The sequence below is a fragment of the Cinclus cinclus genome, chromosome 3, assembly GCF_963662255.1.
Source record: "Cinclus cinclus chromosome 3, bCinCin1.1, whole genome shotgun sequence".
Taxonomy (NCBI): domain Eukaryota; kingdom Metazoa; phylum Chordata; class Aves; order Passeriformes; family Cinclidae; genus Cinclus; species Cinclus cinclus.
In genome coordinates this window covers 110751076-110776934 of record NC_085048.1, presented here as the reverse complement: position 1 = coordinate 110776934, position 25859 = coordinate 110751076, and the positions used below count along the sequence as shown (strand labels likewise).

At 50.6% G+C, this 25859-nt stretch overlaps 1 protein-coding gene across 1 annotated transcript in view; it reads right to left on the bottom strand.

Moving 5' to 3' along the window:
* LOC134042017 (serine/threonine-protein kinase pim-1-like) overlaps window positions 1–25859 on the bottom strand; it is a 50993-nt gene that overhangs the window by 10286 nt on the left and 14848 nt on the right. The window contains exons 2-6 of the mRNA XM_062489091.1: window positions 3096–3262; window positions 2952–3002; window positions 2354–2723; window positions 1989–2165; window positions 1596–1714 (exon numbers count right to left, since the gene is read on the bottom strand). Coding sequence (XP_062345075.1) covers window positions 1596–1714; window positions 1989–2165; window positions 2354–2723; window positions 2952–3002; window positions 3096–3262 — 884 coding nt within the window. The remainder of the gene's footprint in view (window positions 1–1595; window positions 1715–1988; window positions 2166–2353; window positions 2724–2951; window positions 3003–3095; window positions 3263–25859) is intronic.

Below are 25859 nucleotides of genomic sequence, written 5' to 3'. Positions count from 1 at the left end.
AAGAGATTTCGGTGGAAGAAGGGAGGCCAAAAGCTTGAAAAAAGGATGAAAGAAATGCTCCGATGATGATGATGATGTTAGTAACATGAATGATTTATTTTTGGCAGCAAATGAACACCCGCTGCCGTCCAGCCCTCCCAGACTGGCAGGTCGAGCGGTGCCGTTTCCATGGCATGAGCTGCTGGTAGCCTGGGGACAGAAACCAGAAAGCCACGGTCAGTGGCAGCAGGCTCCTGTCCCCCCTGTCCCACCATAGCCTATACTCAGGCCAGGCTGCTGGCTGTGCTCAGAGCCCAAACCTCCCAGCCCATTCCCTCCTTGTTAGAGGAGAGCAGCGTGGCAGGACACGCTCCACCTCTTCTGCTCAAGCATGGCACAACAACCTCCTCAGCAGCTGCAAGAGCGACATTCTCGTGTGCCTGCTGCCATTTGCCCTAAGCCCTTCTGCCACCCGAGCTGTGGAACCGGGTACCCACCTCTGGAGACCTGCTGCCAGGAGAGGAGCCGATCCCACACAAGGTCCTCATCCTTTTGCAGGGGACATCCACACCGTGGACCCTCCCCGGGTAGCACCTGCATGGGATGCACTCCAGGGACGGTACCGGTGCTTCTCCATCTGGTCTGGACACAAGCTGCAATCTTTCTGGAAAAAACAAAGAACAATTGCATGAAAGTCATTTCAAAACAATACCTGGAAACAAGAAAAAGCACCAAAGGTTGTCACCGTTTCACAGGACTGGGGAAGGTCTGACCGCTCTTTATGATACTAAAATCTCTCCAGTGGTGGGGAAAAACCCTACCTTTCCCACCTGTATGCCCACCCCTTCCTCAAGGGCCTGCAAAGCAGAGCAGCTGGGCCATGGCTAAAGAACCCGTCCCCCTCTGCTGCTCCCCATCCACACGGATGGACGCTTATGTCAGGCCGGATGCCCCCACCCCAGCCTGTGCCATGCTGGCAGGAAGAAGCTGTCAGTGAGGCCAGGAGCCAGCTCCCCTTCCACAACATCCATCCCCTGCCCCACCAAAAAGCAGCTGAGCAGTTGGCAGAAAGATTAATATTGTCCACTGCCACCCCACGGGGAACCACCGGCACGTGGCCAGGCTGAGCCCTGCCATGCCTGGAGGCACGAGCATCCCCCCACCCCTGCACCGCCTGGGGACTCATCTTGATTTCGTCAGGGTGCAGAGCGTGTCCTCTAGGAAGGGGCTGCAACCAAAGCCCATCAGCTTTGCCCTGCCAGTGGCCAGCTCGAGGACGGCGTTCTCCAGCTCTGCGCTGATCTCCAGAAGAACACGCCAGATGTGCCTTGGCTCGCGGGGACATCACGAGGCCATTGAGCTGCAGGGGGATGTTTCCCCTTTTCCACTCTGTGGCAACTTCACTGCACTGTGCCACAATTTCTCCAATAGGATGGGGAGCCCTGAGCCGCTCCCTCCACAAATCGCCGGGGACCTGAGGAAGCACCTCCTTGGCTGTGCTCTCTGCTCCATGCCAGGGCCACTGGGAAATGCTCTGGGGAATTCTTTGAGAGCCACGAGACACGAGCAGCTGCTGCTTGCGGGCATCCTGGATTCTACTGTGCAGAGGGATGGATCTCTGCTGTCTCCTGGGCCAGGTGGGGCTTCTGCACCCAAGAATGTTCTAAAAGGTCATCCAAGGATGGCCTGTCTGCAGGGTCCATGGATAAGCACCACCTGATCAGGTGCTGGCACTCTGCAGAGAGAAACCAGAAACTGCTGGTCAGCTCCTGTCCATGCTCTCCCAGATTTCACAGTGCCCACAGCACACTAAGAGTGCTCAGAGCTGTTCGCACAGCTTCCCATCCATCCTCTCTTCTGGAAGAGAGCAGCAGAGGTACACCTGCCACCTCGTCCAGCTCAGCCCAGGAGATGAACCTCCTCCCCAGCTGCAACAGCAGGACACTTATGTGCCACCTGCCCTCTCCCAAAGCCGTTCTTGCTCCCGTGCCTTGAAGGCCCATCCCCACCTTGAGACACCCGGGGCGGGAAGAAGAGCTGTCCCCGGACGATGTCCTCTCTGCTTTTGAAAGGAAGGTGCCTGCACACCAGCTGATAGAGCAGGATGCCCAGGGACCAGATGGTGGCTGGCTGGCCATGGTAGCGGCCAAAGAGGATCCACTCCGGTGGGTAGTACTCCCGCGTTCCTATGGCACACGGGCACAGCTCATCAGGCCAATGCTGATTGCTCCCTCCCAGCCACCTCCTGCCAAAATGCAACTTGGCTGCAGCCGGCTGAAGCAGCATTCCCCCTCCCTCCCTCCCTGTGTGTTCCACCTGTGGAAGCACAGGGGAGAAGCTCCACTGCCCGGCTGGGCCCCGGCTTTGGGCTCACCGGCCATCTGGGTGTAGAACGTGTCCTGCAGGATGGTGCCGCAGCCGAAGTCGATGAGCTTCGCCTCGCCGGTGGCCAGGTCAACGAGCACGTTCTCGGCCTTGATGTCGCGGTGCAGGACGCCGCGGCTGGTGCAGTGCCGCACGGCCCCCAGCACCTGCCGGAACAGCGCCCGCGCCACGGGCTCTGGCAGGAACCCCCCCGCGTGCAGCAGGTGCCAGAGGTCCTGACAGCGCTCCGGACGCTCCATGACCAGCGCGAAGCCGTCGGGCAGCTCGAACCAGTCCAGGAGCCGCACGATGCCGCGGAAGCCGGGCCACGACGCCATCCAGAGCAGCACCAGCTCCAGGGGCACAAGGGCGCCGTCGTGCTGCGGGGGAGCCGCCATGCCGTCAGCGGCGCCGATGCTGCGCTCGCCTTCGCCACCCCCTGCCCGGCGCCACCGCAGCTCCCATTGCCCATGGCCCGGGACGCTGCGCGGCCCCCGCTCGCTCCACGCTCGCTCCCATCGCAGCGTCCCGGCTCCCACCCGGCCGGGCCTGGCCTTACCCCGCCCGCCACGCCCCGCCGCCTGCTCCCGCTGGCCCCGCTCACTCACCAGCCGCGCCCACTCCAAGACGCGGTCCCGGGACACTCGCTTGATGGCCACCTGCAAGCCAAGGCGAGCGGAGGGCTCAGCTCGCCGCCCGCCGCTCGCCGGTCGCCGCCCCCCTCCCCGCTCCGAGCCGGCCCCGTCTCTTACCGGGACGCCGTCGGCGAGCCGGGTCCCGGCGTAAACGCTGCCGAAGCCGCCGCTCCCCAGCAGCGGGCCCTCCCGGTACAGCTGCTCCAGGGGAGGCTTCTCCGCCCGTGCGGACGGCACCGCGCTCTCGTCATTCTGCCCGGGGCACCCGCCCGCCCCGGCCGCCGCTGCTTCCCGAGCCGCCCCGGGCTCCGGCGCCTCGGGGCCGGCGGCCGAACTGCCGGGCGGCGAGGCTCGCTCGGGGGAATGCGCCGGCGGCGGGGCGGGAGCCGGGCGGCTGCGGGCCAGCTGTGGGCGGAACCGCGGGAGGGGCCTCGGTCGGGGCCGGGCCAGCGCCAGGCCCCGCGCCAGGCGGAGCCAAGAGACGGTGCTGCTCCACCACCGCCACCAGTGCAGCGAGGAGCTCGCCCACAGGCTCTTCAAAAGGTGCCACAGGCGGTACGGACTGAGCCCCGCGGAGGCGGCACCGCGGCGTGCCCGACAGGGGCGGGCAGAGGGCCGGCTCGCCCACGGCCGCCTTGCTGGGCACGGCATGAGCCGGGCTGGGAGAGGCGCAACAAGGACGGGACCGAACGGGATCACAGGGAGTCTGAGAGGGAGAAGGGCACGGAGGGCGAGCGGGAACTCGAGCGGAAAACCGATCGAAAAACCGATCGAGAGAGGCGCTGCTGCTGCTGCTGCTGCTGCTGCTGCTGCTGCTGCTGCTGCTGCTGCGGAGCCGCCGGAGCGCGCGGCCGTTCTGCCGTTGCCTCCGCGAACCCAACGGAGGAGCCGCCGCGCGCCCCGTGGAACACAGGAAACAAAGTAAGAATAAATGAAGCTAATTCCTATTAGAGAAATAGCCAAATAAAGCAGTGGAGGCGTAAAGAAGACTGTTGGCTTGTGGCTTTCTTGTTTGAGTGAGATGAAGCATTTTGTGGGGAAGAATTGCCTCTTCTGACAATTTTGCCAGTGTGGGCTGGAGCGGAGCTTTTAAATTTCAAGTAGCAAAGAGAAATCGTGTCAGTATTGTCATCCCTTTTCATTCTCTGCTGAGACACTTGCAGGCTGCCCAAAGACATCGTCTGCAATATGGAACTTGGACCCAAATGGATTGTTAAGTGTGTCTGGATGTCACCAAATCTATGGGAATGACAAAAACTCTCCAGCAATATTTTTAGTGTTAGAGAATCTAGGAACAATGATATTCTGACCACGATGTTGTTCTGGCCGGGATGTGAAACAGAAATAATTTAATCCACACGTAGCCCTGGTGTGCACAGAAATTTTGTTTGTTTATTTCCTGTCAGTGTTAGTGGCAGAAGCATCCATTGCTCAGTTTGGGAAGGCTGACCCCTGACATGGACTCTCCTCAACTGTGTCTCTGCCTCTGACACTAGAGAACACTGAGTGCCTTGAGAGCTCGTGTTGCCTGTGGAATGCTCCAGCTGACTGCCACCAGAAGCTGTGGACGTTCTTTTGGTATCTGATGCAGAAAAGGAGTTCTCCATAATACCATGCTACTTAAACCCACATTGGGATGCGGCTGTGTAGTGGCTCACCATGAAGCAGATTGCCTGCTTTGTCACTGCCAGCCCTGCTGATCCTGCAAGGGACCCTAGTGTATCCCATGCCTGTTTTGCCTGCAAGCAAAGCTTGCCTTGCCTTAGTAGTGTGGAGTAAATAGAGAAGTAATAAAATGGACAATTAAACAAGTTACTTTGGAGGAGATCCTCCTGCTTTCACACATCAGCCCTGCACCTCATGCTCCGTATCCTAGTTTGAATGGACAGGTGTGTGCTAGGGAAAAAGCAGGACCTTCCCTTGAAATGGAGAAAGTAAAATCCTTCCCACTGAGTCAGTATAATTTTGAAATCAAGAGGTTCTCAGGGAAAGATAGGGGGACAGGAAGAACAGTTCTCTACTAAATATACAACAAGGCCAATCTAAACAACAATAACTATGAAATTAACAGGAACCCAGTCACAGTTCCTTTGGTTGTGTGCTCTTTTCCCCCCTGGTGCAGTTACCATCGCCATTGGCAGTGAGCTCTGGCAGGTTCCCAGTGGACAGGGCAGGTGTGTGGATCCCTGCACAGCTGCAGGAGAGCTGGGGGTGATGGCAGCTGTGTCCCAGATGGGAAGGGTGGAGGAGAGACTCTGCTCACGAATCCTTGGAGCAGTGTCGGTCCCGGTGCTCCAACAGGATGCTTGGAGATAGCAAACTGAAGCAGGACAGCATCCTGGCAGGGGTGTGAGGTCCAACACCAGAAGAGGCAGCTCCTGGCACTGGGATGGCGCGGTGAGGTTTTCCAGCTGCCTTCCTCCTTCCAGAGCCAAAAAGGGGTGAGTACCAGTAACTGCCCCCCCACCCTCCTTTACCTGCTTCGAATCTCATGGCCTTGGCCTCCTTCCCCACACTGGCCCCACCCTCCCAGAGAAACTCACAAAATCAGGGAGGCTCTCCCTTCCCCATCTCAAGGTCTCAAGGACCTGGCCATCCTTAGCATGTCAATGGGAAAAAATATAAAACTATAAAATATAAAAAAACAAAACATACCACCAAAAATATACACAATAAAAAATATAACAACAAAATTATTAAGATACAATCAAAATATATTTATTGAAACCTACAGATAACTATCAGAACATATGTACATCTGGAACTATACAGGCTAATGCATAAATCCTTGTCTTCAAACGCTCTTTGGATAGGCAGCAGCTTCTTCCTGGGCTTGGAGGAAAGAGCTCTTCTGGACAGCAGGAAAGGACTTTGTGGGTAAATGCACAAATGAATGTCCAGAGAAAACTTGGTGGAAACACAGGAGCCAGGCAGGTCTGCAAAATGGAGACACAAAATGTAACAGAGGCTGCAATGCAAACCTAAAGCATCTGAAGCTCCATATTTCATAGAAGACATTTCTTGGAAATTCATAAATAGCTGCACAGGGAAACATTCTCCTACCATCACCCTCTGGAGGCAGGCCAGGGGCACACCCTGAGCCACTTCCACAGAGCTCCCAGGGGAACTCCCTGGCCTCTGGGCTGCCCTGGGACAGCAGGGAGCCCAGAGCCCTGTGCTTCCCAGCAATGGCTCAGCTGCACATGCAGCCTCCTGCTCCTCTCCCTGCCCCACAGCTCAGCAGCCCTACAGCTCCACGGGGCACTGGCAGCAGCACAGCTCATGGCAGGGGGCACCTGCAGGGTACAACTGCTCCCTGGCAATGTGCACAGGCTCTCCAGGCTGGCACAAGACCCTTCCTCCCGCCAGAGAGCGGCCCAGCTCCCACCTTACCTCTGTGGGAGGCTGAGCCATGCTAGTCCTTCACTTTGTCCTCAATCCAGAGTGTCTTCAGGCCCCTGAGCATGCCATGACTAGGAAGGGCAGTGGAGAGAGCAGGGGCAGATGCACACCCTTCCTGAGTATTTTGTCATTTCTGGCACAGCTAAAAGGTCAGAAGCGCAGGTGTCCATCTCAGCACTTGGTCAACTTGCTGGAGAACATCAAGCCTTCACCAGCCCAGGATGCTGGAGAGGTTTTCCTGGACATGTGGGGGCTGGCTGGCAGCACGCTTCTTCAGCTTGGTGCCCATCACCTCGTAGAGGGCAGAGGCGAGCCTGGTGACCACCGTGCGCACATTGGCGCTGCGGACAGGCAGCGCCTTGTTCTCCAGGAAGGACCAGAGCACGGGCAGGGCGTAGCGCTGGACCACTTCAGGGCTCCTGGCATAAACCCCTTCCACAAGCACTGCCGGGACAGAGACACAAACTTCTGAAACAACAACCTTAATGCAAACAAGGATCCACCTCGAGATTTGCTTCTTGGAAGCCTCTCTGGCTAAGAGCAGTGAAATAGCACACAGAGCCCAACGATCCAGAAATGGCCAAAGCAGCTGATCCTCCCCAAAACAGAACCACCAACACCTCAGGAGTACTGTCTCCAAACAAATACTTGCACCTGTGGCAGAACTTGTACCTTTACTGGATCATTTCACAACCTGTTTCAACATCAAGAATGACTAAAATGTCAACTTCCCTTTCATTTCCATTAGGAAGTTGTCTAAACCCACACTGAAGATTTGGAAATGCACCATGGAGATTCAATTGAAAGGTTTCTAAGAAAAAGGACAATTCCATCTTTGTGACCCTTGATGTCAAAGTGCCAGAATCCAATCTGGCTCTTCCCTTTGCTCAGTGGCACACAGCAAAGGGCACTATTAGACCACACTTCCAAACTCCAGCCCACCAGACATGGGTGCTGCTTGACAGCTGGATTAGAAACATCAGTGACTAGCTGCTGTCTTTGGCACAATGCTTTTGTGCCTTCCAACAAACAGCTGCTTCAAACCTCAGGGTGTCTTAGGTAATTACCCAGACCTCATTGCTGTGGCATTTGTGCATCTCCACATTTTAATGTCATTCCCCCTCCCAATGTTAATGGCATTTTTCTTGCAATGTGCACTGCAATAGTAGAATGTAGAGAGAAAAATGCAACACAGATGAATGAAATTTAACCACAACACGAGTGTCTTCTCCCTTTCTCTCTGAAGCCTACTCCCTGCTCAATTTCTGAACTGAACTTTGTCAAACACAGGCAAAAAATTGACAACCAACAGGCTCCTTGCATGGCAGATGTGGCTGAGACATCAAAACCTGAAATGCTCTGGACACCATTCATATTTTCTGATCAGGCAAAATGTTATGCAGTAACCACTTCTTATTCTGTGGTGGAAGAGACTTCATTTTCTCTATGCTCGTAATCCACCAGCAATCATCAACATTTAAACACTTCCTGAAAGTGCCCAAAACCAATTCTGCCAAGCAGGAAAAGGGTTATGGCATCCATTTCAAAATGGGTGTTAATTTCAGTTAAAATCCAATTCAAGACATTGGTCACAATGGAACTTGAGAAAACATTGTTTGTTCCCACTAAATCTCAGAGAGAACATCTGCTCTTCCTAAAAGAGTCCTAATTTATGTTTATTTCCTTTATTTGAAGAAGAGATCAAAATATCTCCAAAACTAAATTCCCTCTTCCTAGACATCTACTTTATCCCAATGCCCTTTCAAGGGCTTTTGACATTCTCAATCACCGAACACTGAGCATTTGAGATTGCTGAAGAAGACACAACATCTATGAAACCTTGCATTTAAAGATGCTGGCACACTTAGCAGTGCATTTAGACCCCGTTAAAGCAAGGCTGTAAATCATCTTGTCCACTATATAGAGAGATTATCACTTTTCCAATCCTGGGCTGTTGCTGACATAGCAAGCTCCTCTGAGGAATCAATTATCAGCTGCATTTGTAGCATTTTGGACAGCACTGACACAGGAAGACACTGTTTGCACACCCTGAAATGCTCAGTCCAATGTCACTTTGACAGCACAGGCAGGGAGCCTCAGCACTCTGCTTCTGCCCCTCTGGCCCCAAAGGCTGCCTTGCACCAAATCCGTGCCCCTAATCTGGGTGCTGAGTTTTGACCTAAGCTGTGACCCCCAGGCACTGCAGGGTTCAGTCTCAAAACTTTTCAAGAGCAAGATGAGAATTCTGTGAGGACAAAACAAACGGATTGCCTGAAACAGCACTTGCTACATTTTCCCTAAAGGACCAGAGATGACCCTGAGCTCCCAAGAGAAGAGCCAGCTCGGGTATTTTTAACCCCTCCCTTTCCTGGAGGTGGGCTCTGAGATGCCCCAGTGAGAGCTCGGCCCCAAGGCCGAGCGCCACCCCCGTGCCAGGTACTGCACACCTCTGCAGCAGCCAGGGAAAACCTGCCAAACACAGCTGCCATGGGCATTGGGCAGGAGGGACAAGCTCAGCACCTCCTGATTTGGAGCAGCTACTCTACTGTCTATTGCCAGGAATGCCCTGGAAATGCTCCCTGGGGAGACCTCTTGGCTTAGCAGAGGCCATACCTGTGATACGCTCTGTCACATCCAGCAGAGCTTGGCCACTCAGCTGACTCCATTGGTGGCTGAACTCTTTCATCAGTGCTACTTTATCTACAAGAGAAACACACGTTTCTGCTCACTCTTCTGAGGTCCTAGGAGAAAGGAGAGTGGGGAGGGGAAGGGCAGGGGCAGCCCCAATTTATAAAATCAAGTAATTTTCTGCTGATGTACTTCTTTCCTTCCAGCCTACTTGAGGGGGGGTTAAATTCCCAAAGAAAACCTCTCCGTTCACATTTGTCAATGCAAAGTTGTCTGCTGGACCTGGAGCTACGTTAAACATTTCAGATCAAGGACCTCAAGAGTTCAATCACACGTAAGCAGTGAAAAGGTTTTGAACTCCAGAGCAAACAGGAAGAAGTCCAGACTTGGGATACACAAAGGCACAGAGTCAGGCAGTTCAGGAGTTCGCAGAGCAGCTGAGGTGGAGAAAGTGGAAACTCCCCTTGAAGATCTGCCTCTTCAACACTCCATTTGTCAGGCATATTTCTCCCGACCAGCATTTTCAGTGCTGACATAAATCTCTGTGACAAAGGAATTTAGAGCAGTCCTTGCCTGTGTAGGTATTTGCCACAGCCATCCTGCCCCATGAAAACAACATGTGGAACAAGACATCACTGACAGCTGGATTTCTATCTGCTTGTTTTAAGGAAATGCACTTGGTGAATCATAAGTGTCCCATTTGAAAAAGGAAGACAAATGGGAAAGGTGGAACAGAGGCAGCTACTGCCTATAATGTGGAGCCTTCCAGGGGGCTGCTCTGCAGGAGCCATGATGGGCCAGTGTCCCTTCATGGCAACAGCAAAGCTATTCATTTGGGAACTCTAATGGGGTCCAAGCAATCTCCAAAATCCCCTTTGCCTCTGAATTGTAGCAAAGCTGTAGTCCAGGACCTCCTCTCCAGACAAGCAGCACAGAGCCAAGGGCTCCTGGCACTTGTGGGAAATGCTGATGCACATTCAAGCCTCTTGGGGGACTGGTGCCTAAGGACTGCACCCCCACAGCTTCTGGTGGATGTCAGCTGCAGTGTTCCACGGGCAACAAGAGCTCTCATGGCACTCAGTGTTCTCTTGTGTCAGAGAGGCAGAGACACAGTTGAGGAGAGTCCATGTCAGCCTTACCAAAATGAGAAACGGATTTTTCCAGCGCTTTCACAGCTGCAGCATGAACCCCGGTATCCTTTGAGTTCAGGCTCTTTAGTATTCCTTCCACTAAACGGACAATCACGGGGTTCAAGGCATCTTCCAGGATGGCTATCATTTCTGCCAGCACGTCCAGCGCCATCTGCTTCACTCTCTTGTGCGTGTCAGATATTCTCAGGACAAAATGATCAAAAATCTGTGAAGAGAACAAGCAGCAGGAAAGGTGGATTAAAATGTCCTTGTTTGGAGAGGGGATGTAGAAATGAGCATTCAATACCCGAGAAGGTTACACACCATCTTTACCAAGTGCAATAGAGACAAGAATGGAAACGAGTAGCCACAGTTGTGTTTGTGCAAGACAGGATGGAGTTTGGAGAAGTATGTCTGTAAAAACATTTGGGTTATACCAACCCAGCCTGATACTTCTCTTCCCCATTCAAAGCCATTTTTCATCAAGAGAAGAATTGCCATGCTTTCAGTGGCTGGATTCCTTTCATTGAACCCAGCTGGGAGTAGGAGACAGCAAAGGTTAGAGCAGTGGAAAATTCTGTCATCATGTGATGAACAACATCAATAGGCACCTGCCAGACAAATACAGCTGGACTGAAAGAACTTGTCCTGCATGCTGGACCTGAATTAAATTTGTCTGGGTAAGAGGGACCAGCCTGTCCCAACAAGGCAGGATGTAGTGCCAAGACAGACTGAATTAACTTCATTGCTACAGGCTTGGGAGAGGAGCTGAAGGGAAGGAACAGTGAAGATACCCTACATACTTGGACAATGTTTGTGGTGATGAGCTTGGGGCTGTTTTTGCACAGGTCTAGGAGGAGTGCCACTCCTTCCATCCGTGTCTCAAACCCCTTGGCTTCCAGGAGATCATCAAGCTTCTGGAGCATCTCCATTTCATCCACAGCTGGAGGCAACGTGACCTGGACTTTTGGATGGTGTAGGAGGCGTCCATCCGAGGTCGACTTCACCCTGGAAAATAAAAGCAAATGATGGCTTGTTGGTGATAATACCTGCAGATAATCGTGAGCAAAACATCCAGAGGTGATTTACTCATGATGTGATTTCAAGCTAGAGAATCATGAGGCTCTGAAAACAGCATGGACTTCAAGACAATCATTACGGGAGACAATCTACAAATATTATTAATGCAGATATAGGCATTTTTATCAAATAAAATTTGTAGGGTAAGGAAAGAATCAGTGGCACAGGCCATCTCTCCAGAAAGATTTTCTTGAGGAAGAGAAATGTCAAGCTTGTTGTGTGCTTTGTCACATCTAACAAAAGTGCTCAGTACCGTTGACTAGAAGGAAATGTGGCCTGGGGCTTCTTTGAGACATGGCACCTCATCTTCACAGGGCTCTTGACAGATGGGCGTTCACCCTTCTGCTCTTCCATCCCCTACAAGGACACAGAGAAACCCCACCAACATTTCGAATATAGAATAGGAAACCGTCTGCTTAAAAACACAAGTTAGAACCAGGATCACTGCTACCAAGGCTTAGGGAAATATTTGCAAACCTACAGAAGGAAACAGACCAGAGATTCAGTGATGCCAACTCTTTGTTTGCAATAGCCCAAGGCAGGTTATGGGTGCTGCCATAGTGAGCAGCAGTTTAAACTCCCCAATTCATGAGTATCGAGCATAAATGGGAATAATGGAAACTGCTAGGCACCAAGAGATCTTATAGGAAAAAGCAGAAAAATTAGGACTCTTTGGGGTGGGCCAATTTTGTTGGAAGGTGATTTGGTTCAACACTCGCTCTCCCTGTTTGTGCACAAAGGACACGCTCCCTTCTATAACGTAGATAAAAACAATGAAAGTCCCCCCAAGACAAATGATTTTCCTCTGGATGCTGCTGGATTCACCAAGCTTCTTCCAGCTCCACAGGGCTTGACAGCAGGGCAGTATTCCCAAAAGACAGACGGTAATTGTAGCAATTAGGATTGACTGGGACATCTGCTGCAGTTTTGGAAATTCTCTTGGCACTACTGCTTCCAGTGTCTTTTGCAAAGACTCTGTTCTCCTCAGAAGCACTTTTCTCACTTCATTGCTTTACTGGGAGCAGAGCAGGGACAGCAGGGTGGGGAGTTATGCTTAAATGTAAACCCACTTTCTTCTCTTCCCCTTTCCTCTTTGTGACCAATAGTCAAAATATTCAAAGCCCCACTTTTCCCCTAAGAATATCAGCTCCTTTGTGGTCTGCAGATGAACAGGCTGGGGATTAACAGCTCATTCCCAGGAGCAAAATGATTGAGCAGAAGGGGAATGAGATAAAGACAGATTAGGTATGTTTGATGTCCTATTAGCTGTGGCTATACTTGCACAAAGGAGACATTTCTCCTGCCAAGCACTTACTTTCTTCTTAATTCTTCTCAGAATATCTTCCAGGTCACAGGCAGGAACGGATCGCTCCAAAAGCATTTTACATTTTGGATGATTTATCAACATCTTCACCATCTCCTGTCCATAATGCCTATGGAAGGAAGGAAGGAGGGAAGGAGGAAGCAAAGGGGGGAAGGGGGGAAGGGGGGAGGGGAGTAAGGGAGGGAGGGAGGAAGGAAGGCAGGAAGGAAGGCAGGCAGGCAGGCAGGCAGGCAGGCAGGAAGGCAGGAAGGAAGGCAGGATTGATTCCAGGAAGGAAGGAAGGAAGGATTCCAGGAAGGAAGGAAGGAAGGATTCCAGGAAGGAAGGAAGGAAGGAAGGAAATCGAACAAACAAAGGAAACCTGTTAACAGAAGAGGCTGATACCTTAATGTCATCCTTTGCAATCCTTGCATGAGATGGCATTACCTACTCAGCAAAGTGAGAGAAAAATATCATTTCACTCTGAAACTGTGGGTGTGCTTCTGTGGGATCAAAGGATCCCAGGGAACAAGTGAAACACATCTGTTTTGTTGTCAGATCCCATTAGAAGTACCTTGCTGCCATTGCTCAATAATTTGCCTTCCATTAACTGGCAGAGAATCCAGCACAAAACACCTCAGGCCTCCTATTGACTATTCTATATGTATGCAGAGCAGCAGCTAGTTGCTCCTGTATTTTTGGCAGCTATTAATTGAATCATCAAAGTAAGGGGATTTGGGTGGCTTGGGTTGATTTTGCCACTAGGAAGCCAGTTTTCCCCCAGAAGAAATTTAGAGGTCATTGAGCACAGACAACAGCATTCTAGAAAGCTGCAGAAGAGGTTTAGACAGACTGAATACATTAGCCCTGAAATACTTCTAGAAAAGTTTTAAGTTAACGAGAAAGATCTGCTTTGGGTCTTTCAGTGATGAACATGAGGCAACATTTTGGCTCTGTGTTGTGCACCTAAGATCAAACAAAACTGTTTGACTGCCAAATCTGAGCTCTTTTGATCTCAGGAAAGAATCCTTCAAGTCACAGGAAGTTGGCAATGCTCCTTCTTGCTGGACAACCTCAGCTTACCCACTACAGTCATTTCCCCAGGTAATCCAGAGCAGTGGTCACAGCACCAAGGCTGACAGAGCTCGAGAAACGTTTGGACAATGCTCTTGGGCACATGGAGTGACTCTTGGCATGTCCTGCACATGGCTGGCAGCTGGACTCCATGGCCCCAATGGATCCCATACAACTCCGGGTATTCCATGCCTCTATGGCCCTTATCCACACCGTGAGGTAACTTAATATTGCCTTTCGTTACCACTCTTTTGTGGTTTTACCTTTCTAGACAGACACAAGACAGTTTTCCTGTGTGAGGAGGTGAAATGAAGATGGTTACCTTGTGTCCTTGTGGCAGTCCTGAGCAAGCGTCCCTGCCGCGTGCGCCAGCCTCTCAGCCCTGGGTGTGCCTGCGAGCTTCGTGACTCCAATTTTCTCCATCAAGGACAGCAGCAGTTGCGCCGCACACTTCCGCACCTGGGCGTGGCGGCTCCTGGCAAGAGGAGAGCAAACACTGGGGCACAGGGAGAAGGAGCAACAGCAGCACAGGCCTTGGCCAGAGCGTGCTCCCTGCCATTGCTGCGGGAAGGAGGCCTGGCTTCTCCCTGCAGCTTCAGACACCTGTAGAAGCTTCTGTCCTCAGAGAAACTCAAATTAGCATTGGACACAAGGACTGTCTGCAAGGAAGACGGAGGAATTCAGTCTCCCTGCACGACCTGATACTCAGTGTCTTTGCCACAATTTCCACTGAGAAAGATAAAAAATTAGATTATATATGAATTCTTTAGAAATGAAAGACCATTCATGCTAACCTATCAGAGGGCACCCATCACACAGAGCTGCAGCAGGACTGAGGCTCATTCCAGCCATTTATCCCCAAATCTGCAGAGCTTTGGAAAAATACAGATGCAGAGAAAACACACTGTGGGCCGTGAAGTTGCAGAATATGCAGCAATGCAGCCTGTTTCTTTTGTGAGGATTGGCAAGGGGTACATCTGAATGTTTTATCCTATTGCAAAGATGGGGAAAGTGTGGCAATCAATTTACCCAGATTGTCCAGTTCTAGAGAGTGTCTTTTGATAATTATCAGGCTCAGCACAAACACTTAAGGCAGCATTTGCATCAGCTATCCCATAGTAGTGGGCCTGTGAAGGTGTATGTGCAGTGATTCATCATCTCAAGGCTAACATGAAACACCAGTTTGATTAGAAAGTAGAGCTCTATGGCCAGGATAGTCATACAGGACTCCTTTGGCAGGAGCTGCACCTGCTGTGCAGGCTGTGTCACAGCCAGCACATTCTCCCCTAGGTGCTCCATACCCCAGCAAGTACCCTCCTTATTTCTCCAGTTAATGGCATCATGAGGATGCATGTTTTTTCCCAGGGCCTCTGTGCTTAGTGCAGTGAAATATCAAAGAGCACTCATAGCTGCAATTGCAATTGTCCCTCTTCCCACAGAAGCACAAGGCTCTATCCTTAGCCTTTGCAGGCACTTGCACTTCCCCACCATTCACCACATCTAGGCAACTCTGACAGACTGGGAGGACTCCAGGAAGCAGCGGGAAGATGAGTCAGAAGAGGTTTAGGTTGCATATCAGGAAAAGCTTTTTCACCCACAGGGTGCCTGGGACACTGGAACAGGCTCCCCAGGGCAGTGGTCAACAGCACCAAGCCTGACAGAGTTCAAGAAGCATTTGGACAACAATCTCAGGCACATGGTGTGACTCTTGGGGTGCTCTGTGCAAGGCCAGGAACTGGATTTAATCATCCTCATGGCCTCGTCCAACTTCCCATATTCTACAGCTCTTTCATTCTGAGAACTCATAGGCTGAGGGAGGGCAGAAAGAGGGGACAAGAGGAAAGAAATGAGGTGGATTGGAGAATCCAGTCACTGAGTTGACAGAAGATGCAGGATACAGGACCCTTCCCTCCCACCATTCCCATTCTTTCTCTCATCCCTTCCCCCACCTAGAAGTACTCTAGAAGGTGAAGAATATCACTGAAAGAAGAACCTACTTGACTCCACTGTCCAGGAGAGAAGTCATTGCTCGTGCAGGAGTCACATTCTCCACCATGATCCCCAGGGTGTGACTGGCTGCTTTCTCAACAAACTCTGGTGAATTACACATCATGTGCAGAAGGACCCGAGCCACCTCATCCACCTCAGAGTCCATGTCCTTCTTCAAGGTCACAAAGAGCTCTCCCAGAGTGACAATGGCAGAGTAGGACACCTTTGAGCGGAGGTTGGTCACCTGGGGAAGTCATGAGGGGAAACATAAGAATGACCTCGGAAAGAAAACCAGTTGCCTTAGACAGACGACTCAGGAAATGACAACACGTCCCACTGTGTCCAGAGGAACATAAAAGCACAATAAGAGCAGAAGAGCACATGCACAGCATGACACTTCCACTGGCACCAATATCTGGCCTCAGACTTGCATGTAACAGGCCTAAAAATAAGAAATTTCATAAAGTATCTACTTAAGCCTTCTTTAATGTCAACTGCTTTCCCTTTAGGCTCTTTTCTTTGAAATACAAAGAACCAAATTAAAGTAAGGGCTGCTTTCAAACCATAAAGGCGTCAGTCATAAAGATAAAAGAGTCACGTGCTCCTGTTTAAAAAAGCAACACCAGCAGCTGAAGCACTCAGCCAGGAAACAGAAAACACACGCTCAGGCCTACAGACTAATTTGCAGTGTTGAATGACAGCTCGGGCAGAGACTAGGACTCTGAAAATAACATAATTAGAGTATCTTTTTCTGCATTTGCACATTTCATGATAATGGCAGCTCACTCAAAGATGAGTGTCAGATACCCGACCTACCAGTGAATACAACTACATCTACACACAGATCCCATAGAAACCTGACAGACATTAGAAATACAAGATCTAAAAAGAGAAATGAAGGCAGTCTCTGAGCACACTTGGAGATGAACAAGCACATAGCTACTCTACACACCGTGTATGAAGTACAGGGCACAATTCACAAGAGTGTTCTCACCTCACTGGTAACTGCCAAGCAAATGTCACGAAGCCTTGAAAGCAGGACTTCTGAATGGGACCCAGCCAGGAGTTTGATGCTGACCAGTCCCTTCTCCTTCATCTCCCTGAAAGGCAAGTACCAAAAAGATGGATTTTTCTCTCCACCCAAGAACTAGGCAGCACCCTCTGAAATTACCAGGCTGGCAGCTCAGTCAAACAATGGGAGGTGCTTTTCAAGGAGTACTTAATGAAATTGTGGAGCTCCTTCCCGCAGGATGTTGTTGCTGTCAAAAGCATACACAAATCCAAGAGACAAATAGAGGGGTTTCAGTGTCTTCATTTGTGGCTCTTTTACAAGACAGCCTTTCTGAAATGTCTGGCCCATGGAGTCCCTATGACACAGTTTCCTAGAAGCTGTGAGACTGGGTCATGCTCCTGTTTCTTGTCACCTCCCTATACCTGTCCCTAAGACACAATCCCCTTGGGCAGTTATTGGGGCATTTTCCTTCTTTTTCATCCCCAGCAGGCAGTTCAGCAATAAAAGTCTGCACTGGCACTCTGGAGCTCAGTTTCCATGCTACAATCCAGGCTTGTTTCTCACTCACTCCACTCCACCTCCACATTGCCCAGAAAAGGAGCAGCAGGGTTTCCCATAAGATTCCACGCCTGGGAAAGAACAGTTGAAACTCTGCCTTTTCCCAGAATCCCCTACCAAAAACAATGCCCACTACAGCAACATGTTATTTAAAAGGTGTAAACAACTCTGTCTCTAGGCACTTGCTCTAGGCAGCCCTGAGCTACAGGAAGGTGTGTGAGGCATCAGGGCTGCAGCACAGGGCTGGTGACCGATCCCACGGGCACCCCTGAGAGTCACCGGGACCCCCCACACCTGCAGAAGCTCTCTTGTACCTCAGAGGGCACCAAACAAAAAGGGGGAAGAGAAAGCAGAAGAGAATTGCAAAGCAAATGTGACTGCACAAAGAGATGCATGGTGGCAGATTTTTCATGCTTATCCCAGTGTGAATGGAGTCCGTACCCCTGTGTGAATGAAGCATCCAACAGTGAGTTTATGCTAACCCCGATACCACAACCAATATCACCAAAAACTTAACCAGCATCACCTAACATTCGTAGGGTTATCACCTCTGGGCCTCCTTCTCTCTCTGTCTAATTGTGGGACACATGTTGAGTATTGGCAAAACACCTCCAGCCCATATGATGCAGTGAGAAGAAAAAAGTTGAATTCAAAAAGTCCAAGATTCCTAGAGGGTTTCATTGCTTTCTCCTTCCCTTCTGCCATGAGCCTTTCAGGAGTAAAGACAGGCTGGGGATTTGAAAGCACAAATCAGTCCATTTCTCAGAAAGAGTGACTCCCTGGAGCTGCTTCTGGGACTCACATGCAGGAGGTCACAGGGAGACCCTGTCACCTGCCATTGCTGTCAGCACTGGGAGCAGAGAGAAATCTTACTCAGTCCCACTGGGCCAGTGCCCCAAGGCACCCAAATCTCTACACTCAAAACTGCTGCCATCCTGCTGCTGCCTTCAGCCAGCAAATCATCTCATCCCACAGCTTCCTCTCTTCCCTCAAGACTTCCTTTGCAGCTCCATGGAGCAGCAGGCAAAGCGAGGGAGCAGCACAGAGCGGCAGCAGCTGGAGCACAGCTGCAGACCGAGGCCAAGCAAAGGCTGCTCTCAAATCTTGATCCTCTCACTGCTCTGGAGTGGTTTCAGCAGAGTCCTTTGCCCTCTGGGCTGTCGGGGCTCAGAGGCACTGGCAAGATCCACTTGTAAGCTTCCTTAACGCTAAGAGGGAGACAGAGTGACCGGGGCCTTTCTTACCAGTCATCGCTGCCCAGCCAGGAGAGTGCCTGGAGCAAGGACTGCTGTGGGTCAGCAGAGGCTGTGTCCTTGTGCCCACGCTCACGGAGCAGCTCCTGTCGGCGCTCGGCACCAGTGGCCGTCTGCGAGGTCACTGTGAGGAGAGGGTCAGCCCTGAGCGCTGCAGCCCCGGGCAAGGCACCCCGCCATGGAGCGGCCTGCAGCCCCAGCTCCCAGCCAGGCTTCCATGTGCTGCAAACTGGCACTGCCTCACACACCTCCCTGCTGTCTGCCTCCTTGGGCTCCTTGCTTTCTCCCAGCCCCCCCAGCTGGGCACAGCTCCAGGCTAAACCTGACCATTGCCCACACAGTGCCAGCTCCCAAGTGCCACAGGTAGCACAGCCAGCGGCAGGTTCCTGAGGCCGCAGAGCTGCCACTCCCTGCCAGACAGGGACGACCAGTGGGAATGGCTACACCTAGAGGGAACCCCCCAGGGGCCTCTCTTGTCCCAGCGCCCTCATTTCCCCCAGCCCTGAGGACTGAGGCACTCTGCAACTCCCTGAGGAAACTCCTGCAGCTGCCCTGCCACAGCACCAAGCCAAGCCGGAACAACCCAGGCTCAATTCTGGTCAGTTCTCAACGTGGAAATAGCGTCAGTAGAAAAGAGCATTCCAATTATTATTCCTTGCTCCTTTCTTCTTATGTCACTCTAGCTGGGATGATAGCACAGGCAACCTTGGAGCACCAGGCAGCCCCTCCTGACTGTCACCTCCTACCAGCAGCCACTGTGTTTGGCTGCAGTGACACAGGAGGCACTGCTTGTTTCCTCTTGGAATTGCAGGCCATGGGATGGTGGCAGCCAGGAGCCATTGATCGCTTCAGGGAGCAGCAGCACGACTGTACCAAGGCACTGACTGCCATGCAGAGACAACCCTTACTGGGATAGCAGAAAAGCTGGCTGCAGAGCCGGACAACAGCACAGGCAGAGGGCCCCGATGGGGAGTGGTCAACTGATGGTGGTGGTACTCGTAGGTGCACAGTGAGCACACCCTGGCACACTGCCCCCAGCTCCTCTCTGCACTTACAGCTGTCTCCTGGCACCAGCGCTGTAGTTCGGATTATCAGGATGGACAAAAGCCCGAGCTTAGGCCTTTACCTCTACTTTATTCAGCTCAACTTTCCAATGCATCTCTAAAAACCGACTACGGCAAGACAACCAAGCTGTAGGAACTCAAAAGTGGATTTGGTGCTCATTCCCGGACTGGCTATTGACCAAAGAGCCCAGTTGTGCTGGCTGAGGCAGGAGGCACTTTGTGCTCCTTTTGCAAGGAAATAACTATATGGGAAAAAGCTGCCACAGAGCAGACTTACCTGAGGAGTTGCATGGGACACTGCCTTCCTCTTGGATGATGGGCATAGTGGGCAGTAAGGGCATCTTGTCCTGCTTCCTCAAGACCTTCTTCTTCAAGGCATTACCAGGGTGTTTTCTCTGCACACTGGAAGCTGTGCCATTGACAGCTGCTTGGCTGAGGCCTGTAGGGACCAAAGAGGAGCTTGTAAGTGGAGGGTGCTGGACAGGGTCACTATGGAAAGGGCCAGAAAATTTGCTGGAGCTGGGTAACATCTCTGTGTTATCCCAAAGAACTTCAAGTAGAACACTGGCACGCTAGTATGGGACAAGGATCATACAATCACCCAGGAAAACCTACAACAATTTTGGTGGGAAGGCCCCTTTAACCACCATCTAGTCCAACCCCTGGGAAACGGAACATCTTCATCTGGATCAGGTTCCTCAGAGCCCCATGTAAACTGGCCTTGAACACCTTCATAGATAAATCAACAACAGCTTCTCTGGAAAAACCCTTGCAGCATTTCATTGCCTTCATTATAAAATAAATTCTACCTAATATCTAATCTAAATCTACCTTCTTCCAGTTTAAAAATCAAACTGCAGTGATGCTTCCCCTAAGAAACAAGGAGAAGCCAGTGTTGCTATGCTTTCATTTTCCTGTTTCAGAGGCAGGCTGGGCAAGTTCCCAAAAGAAAGTGCAGATAAGCTTGGGTGGTGCCCTGGGGCTGAGTGCTGCCCCCGAAGGTCCCTGCTGCCGCCCTCGGGGCAGCGCACACAGCGCTGCAGCCAGAGCCCCTCAGCCGGGATTCACTGGGGAATGCTGCTTGCTCCTGGGGCTACAACAGAAGCACTGCCTCAGGGCTTCAGCACAGCTCTACAGTGCCAGCTCCGTGGAGGGGAGTGGCTCGAGAAGGATCTCTGGTCTTTTCATCAGTAGGAGCTGAATTTGGTTTCTTCCATGTTGCACCTTGGTGGAAAAGCATTCTTCTGCATTCACATTGCCTGGAAGCTGCTCTCCAGGACAGAGTCTGAAGCCCCAGGTGACTTTCCAAGACTGAATTTTCTACTCTGAAAGATTTTAGAGGTGAAGGTGGGAAGCTGATACTCTGTTACTAAGTGAGGCCATGGGCAAGACAATTAATGCCTCTGTGTTTTTCTCTGCAAAATGGAAATCATTCCTATGCAAGCTTCCACTCAGATGCAAGTGCAACAGCCCCCCAGTCTGATTGCAACACTGTGCAGAGGGTAAGGAAGAGCTCAAAAAGGACCAGCAGTGTAGACACCACTTACTTGCTTCAGCTGCATCCCTGGGCTCAACTCTCAGTGGAGGCAGCTTTAAGGATGATAAAATTTCATTCCTCTTCTTCATCTCATTCTCAAAAATCTCAGTTTTCTTCTGCTCTAACTTCTTTTCAGCCAACTTGCACAATGAAGAACGAACCTAGTTGCAATGGAAATACATCACAGACTGTAAGCAGAGACACACAAACCAGGCACATCATCTCATCGGGAGCATAGAGTCCACAGAGTGCCACAGACATTAATCCAGCTCCATATGCATTCCAATAGTTTCAGGAGAATGTCTCCCATCCTCACCTTGGCAATTATACACCGTCAGGTGGAACACTTTAGTGCCACAGCCTTACTCTGCTCCAACTGTGACAGGAAACCCTACTTGAAACATGGAAGTCATAGGAATGCTCCAAGACAAAGGAAGAGCTCCCATGAGCAATGAGCAGGCAGTTCAGCTCCTACAGGCCAGGGCAGGAGAATAAAAGCCATGTGCAATATGCAGCAAGGAGGGGTAATTGGCTGATGCTTAACACTTATGGCCAGGAAGTGTAGCTGTTTGTCACTTCCTGGCTTCTGAAGGACTCAGCTCTGAAGGACTCTCAACGACTTGGTCTCTGAGACCAGGAGACCAAAAGGAGGAGGGAATCATGTGAAAACAATTTGGAGGAACATGGATATTAAGGAGCAGAAAATGTGAGAATGAGAGGGCTGTGAGATACAGCCAGAAAGGTAACCAGGAGACATCAATCTGTCCCGTTTTTATTTTGAAGCCTTGCTTATACTCAACGTTAGCATCTTTGCTTCTCTGCTTCTGAGGGTGCCCTTTGCCCACATTCACTGGTTTACAGTTTGCTCTGCCAATCAGAACTTCTCTAAAATGGCCTTTGCATATAAAGAATGCTTCGGGCATGACCTTGGCACCATCTCCATGCACTGACTTTGGCACCTCTGGAAACAGCCAAGCAATTGCTCAGTAGCCGTCAAATATATTCCCAAGACAATCCCCAACCCCCAAGAGTGGAGGATCATGGTTTTCAGAGGCATTTTGGGCCAAGCACTAAACAGCCACTGGAATGGAAGTCTGCTCATCCCTGTTCTTATCCCTTACCTTTCCAAAGCCCTCTCTCAGGTCTCTGTCACTTGTTAGACCAGGACTGCTGGGATGATCCATCTCCTTGAGCTGGCTCAGTGGGAGGCCTGGTACTGGAAGCAAAGGTTCCTGTAAATCTCTGGCACACTTCAATTGCCCAAAAATGTCATGCTTGGCAACAGGCAAGACAGGTTCCAGATTACAGAGCTCTAACAGGGCACAGAGATGGTGCAGGAAAGCAGCAAGCTACATATGCCTAGACCCTCTCCCAGTGGATGGGCTCCTGGAAGGAGACATGACATTATTCTGTGGGCCAGCAGACTGAAACCTGCTGCCTCAGCCCCTGGTTGCTGGAGAGCCTCTGTGTTTGATAGAGAAGGGCAGAGATGGAGATTGCTCTTGACAGAGATTCTTATCTGCCCTTATGCTGATTTTAGTAAACATCTTCTTTCTGGTTCCTAAAAGTAGTCCCAGGTTCTAAACCTGTATGCTTTTAGATCAACATTTTGGGACAGCAGGGAGCCCAGAGCCCTGTGCTTCCCAGCAATGGCTCAGCTACACATGCAGCCTCCTGCTCCTCTCCCTGCCCCACAGCTCAGCAGCCCTACAGCTCCACGGGGCACTGGCAGCAGCACAGCTCATGGCAGGGGGCACCTGCAAGGCACAACTGCTCCCTGCCAATGTGCACAGGCTCTCCAGGCTGGCACAAGACCCTTCCTCCCACCAGAGAGCGGCCCAGCTCCCACCTTACCTCTGTGGGAGGCTGAGCCATGCTGGTCCTTCCCCTTGTCCTCCTCCCTGGCAGTGACCCTGGGGACAGCGCTGCTCAGCTGCCTCTGCCGGGGCTCCTGGGCCAAGGCCCCCTGAGCTGGCCGGGAGCCCACACCTCCATTCCCAACGCTGGGCTTCCGCATGCAGGTCTCCAATCTGAGCAATTCATCGTTTTTCCTTGGGAGCAGAGGCATCCCAGCTCCTGTCACACACCAAGAGCTCTTTCCCTTCATCCTCTGGTTTTGTGTCGTAGACTCAGAAGGATCTGTAGATCAAGTACAGGAAAAGAAGTGAGTTAATTGAACTCACTCCTTTACAATCAACTCATCTAATGGGTAGTGAATTCAAACTTTATTTTTTTGACTGCAAACATTTGTTGTTTCTTTATTTTTCATGAATCTAGCATAATTTGAATTTCTCTGAACAATGTGGAGCTGGCAAGCCAGGAGAGATGGGTTCTATGCCTGTTGCCTCCCCACTACTCCAGGAATCATTTCCTTCCAAAGAGTTGGAAACTCCCACTGGTCTCTGGAATTTGACACTGTCTAGGAAGTGATTGTTTTCCAATCCTGTTATCAGGGCCATTGTTTCTGTAACTCCCACTCAATTCTATTTTAGGTTTTACACTTCTGTGTTTTCTTTATTTCTCTTTCAAACAAAGGAATTGCTGGTACACAAACTTTGGCACCACATGTTAGATGCAAAAGAAGCTTTGCTTTCCCAGTTAGATGTCCTCAGGAATATGCAAGCCCCTCACTGAAGGGAATAAAGAGATCATCCAGAAGTTTCACTTTTGTTCTACTTCACTCTTGGAGGACTTTATTCCCTACCTTCTTTCCTGCAGAAACACCCAAGCCCAACATAGATATGACCTGTCTCAAAAAATTTCTGATCACGGCCGATACTGACAAATTAGATTTTGTCTAATGGCGGGTCATTCTCAAATACTCTCCAACACAGCTCTTAGAACTATTTCTTTACATGGCTTCACAGGGGATAAAATCATGTAGCAGCCAAGCAGTAGGGGAAGAATAAGTGCCTCATACCAAGACTTTATTTCCCTTGTAGGATGTCAGGACAATTACAAAACTACAACCGGTAAGGGTTAATGCTATAGCTAATTTCTAGTCCAGAATAAATCCAGCAAAAATGCCACCTTACTTATTGAGCAATACTTCTCCCTAGCTGCATTAAGCATTCCAGCTGCATATCACCAATTAAGGAGTCATTCCAAAGGGCCTCTGCCCAGGATTTGGCAGAACTAATCCTGAGCAAAGGGGCCTGGGCATCTGATCCCTTTTTCTGCATCAGCACAACTATTTCTTCATATCTCAACTCTCCTATCATGACAAGCCCCAAAATGGCAAAAGAATAACAACAAACTTTGCTGGAGGCTTTGAACTCAAAGGCATTGGCTGGCACAGTCGCACCAGAGACCGCAGTTTGTCTGGCACAATTCTACTTGTCAGGGATCAGGCAAGGCAGGGACAGGGGGACAAGGCAGAAGGCATCTCCTCCCCCAGCCTCAGCCTGCAACACTGACACAGGCAGAGGCAGTGGGGCAAGAGATTTGCCATGGTGAACCTGCCATAGGTGGCTTTGGGCTTGTGCTGTCAGAGGATGACAAACTCAGACCCTGCATATGCTGCATCCATTTGGAATTGTCCTTCTCCTGAAATGCAAAATTCAACAGGATTTTCTGTCATAGGAGGTTTCCTGATTTCCCTCTGTGCAAAACCAGGCGGTGTCTATGAATCTGCCTTAGATCTCAAAGAGTCCAGCTCAGAAATTGCCCAAAGGAAAGGTTTTCTCCTTGAAGGGCAGGAGGAAGGAAAGGGAATATTTCTCATTTCCTGCTAAATGAGGATTTCCTTCTTTTTCTCTCCTAATTGCAACACTACAAAGACTGCATGGAGATAAAATGCAAATGCAGGATGGAGAAGAATGTTTTCTTTTCCCACACTACAATTCCAGTGCCCCAAAGTACCACTCTAGCTCCTGCCACTCAACACTTCACAATGCAGGAATTTTCATTGTACCACCGGAGCGCACTCCCAGTGACTGGGCTCTGGGACAGTCCACTGAGGCCATCAAGGAATTGAAACAAATTTAAAGAAATTCTTAAAACCATGGTTCATAACCAAGTTTTCAAGATGTCACCTCTGATTCAATATGCCAATGGTCATTTTAGGACCGACATGCCCTGTACCTACCTGCATGTTCAGACTTCTCTTTGATGCTGCCGCTCGGTCTTGGCCTTGAGAAAGGGAGAACAAAAGCACATATGAGGAGGGAGAAAGAGAAGGGAGGGAAGAGGTGTAGCATGAGAGGAGGCAATCTTTCCTAGCTTGTTCACTCTGATGAAGGAGGAAATGCAAGAGACATCAAGCCAACAAGATGCAAAGCTGATTAATTGTCCTTAAGCTTTCAGTTGCTGCAGTCAGACAGAGCTGGCCAAGCTCCAGCTGAAACACAGCAGTCATTCTCCAACTTGCATCATAACTCCCCAATTGTGGTGTCTCTCCTTTTGAAACCTGGGGGGCTCCTACAGCCTCTCTGAAGCAGCAAAGGTTGCTAAGCTGAGACACGAGTCTGTATGGAGGGCAGCTACTTTGCTTCTGCTGACAAAGCTTGGCTTTGCCTGCTCATGCCTTGCGCTGGTGCCAGTCTCGTGCTACATGTGGTCAGAGCACTGGAGTGTTCTGAGAAGGATATTCCACCTCCTTGCTTTTTGAATAAGAAAACTACTTTATCCAACTCAGCTGATAGCCAAGGATATTCAGATTGCACTTTCAAAGTCCTACCTAAGCTCTTCAATAGGAATGATACTCCTGAGTCCTTCTTTCTTCTTATTTATCCTTCTTTCTAACTCAGATAAGCATGACAGCTACATTTTATCACACATTTCCAAACCAATCTTTCCATCAGGTACAGTGCTAGAACTCTTCTCTAGCACCATGACCTCTTGGATTTTAAA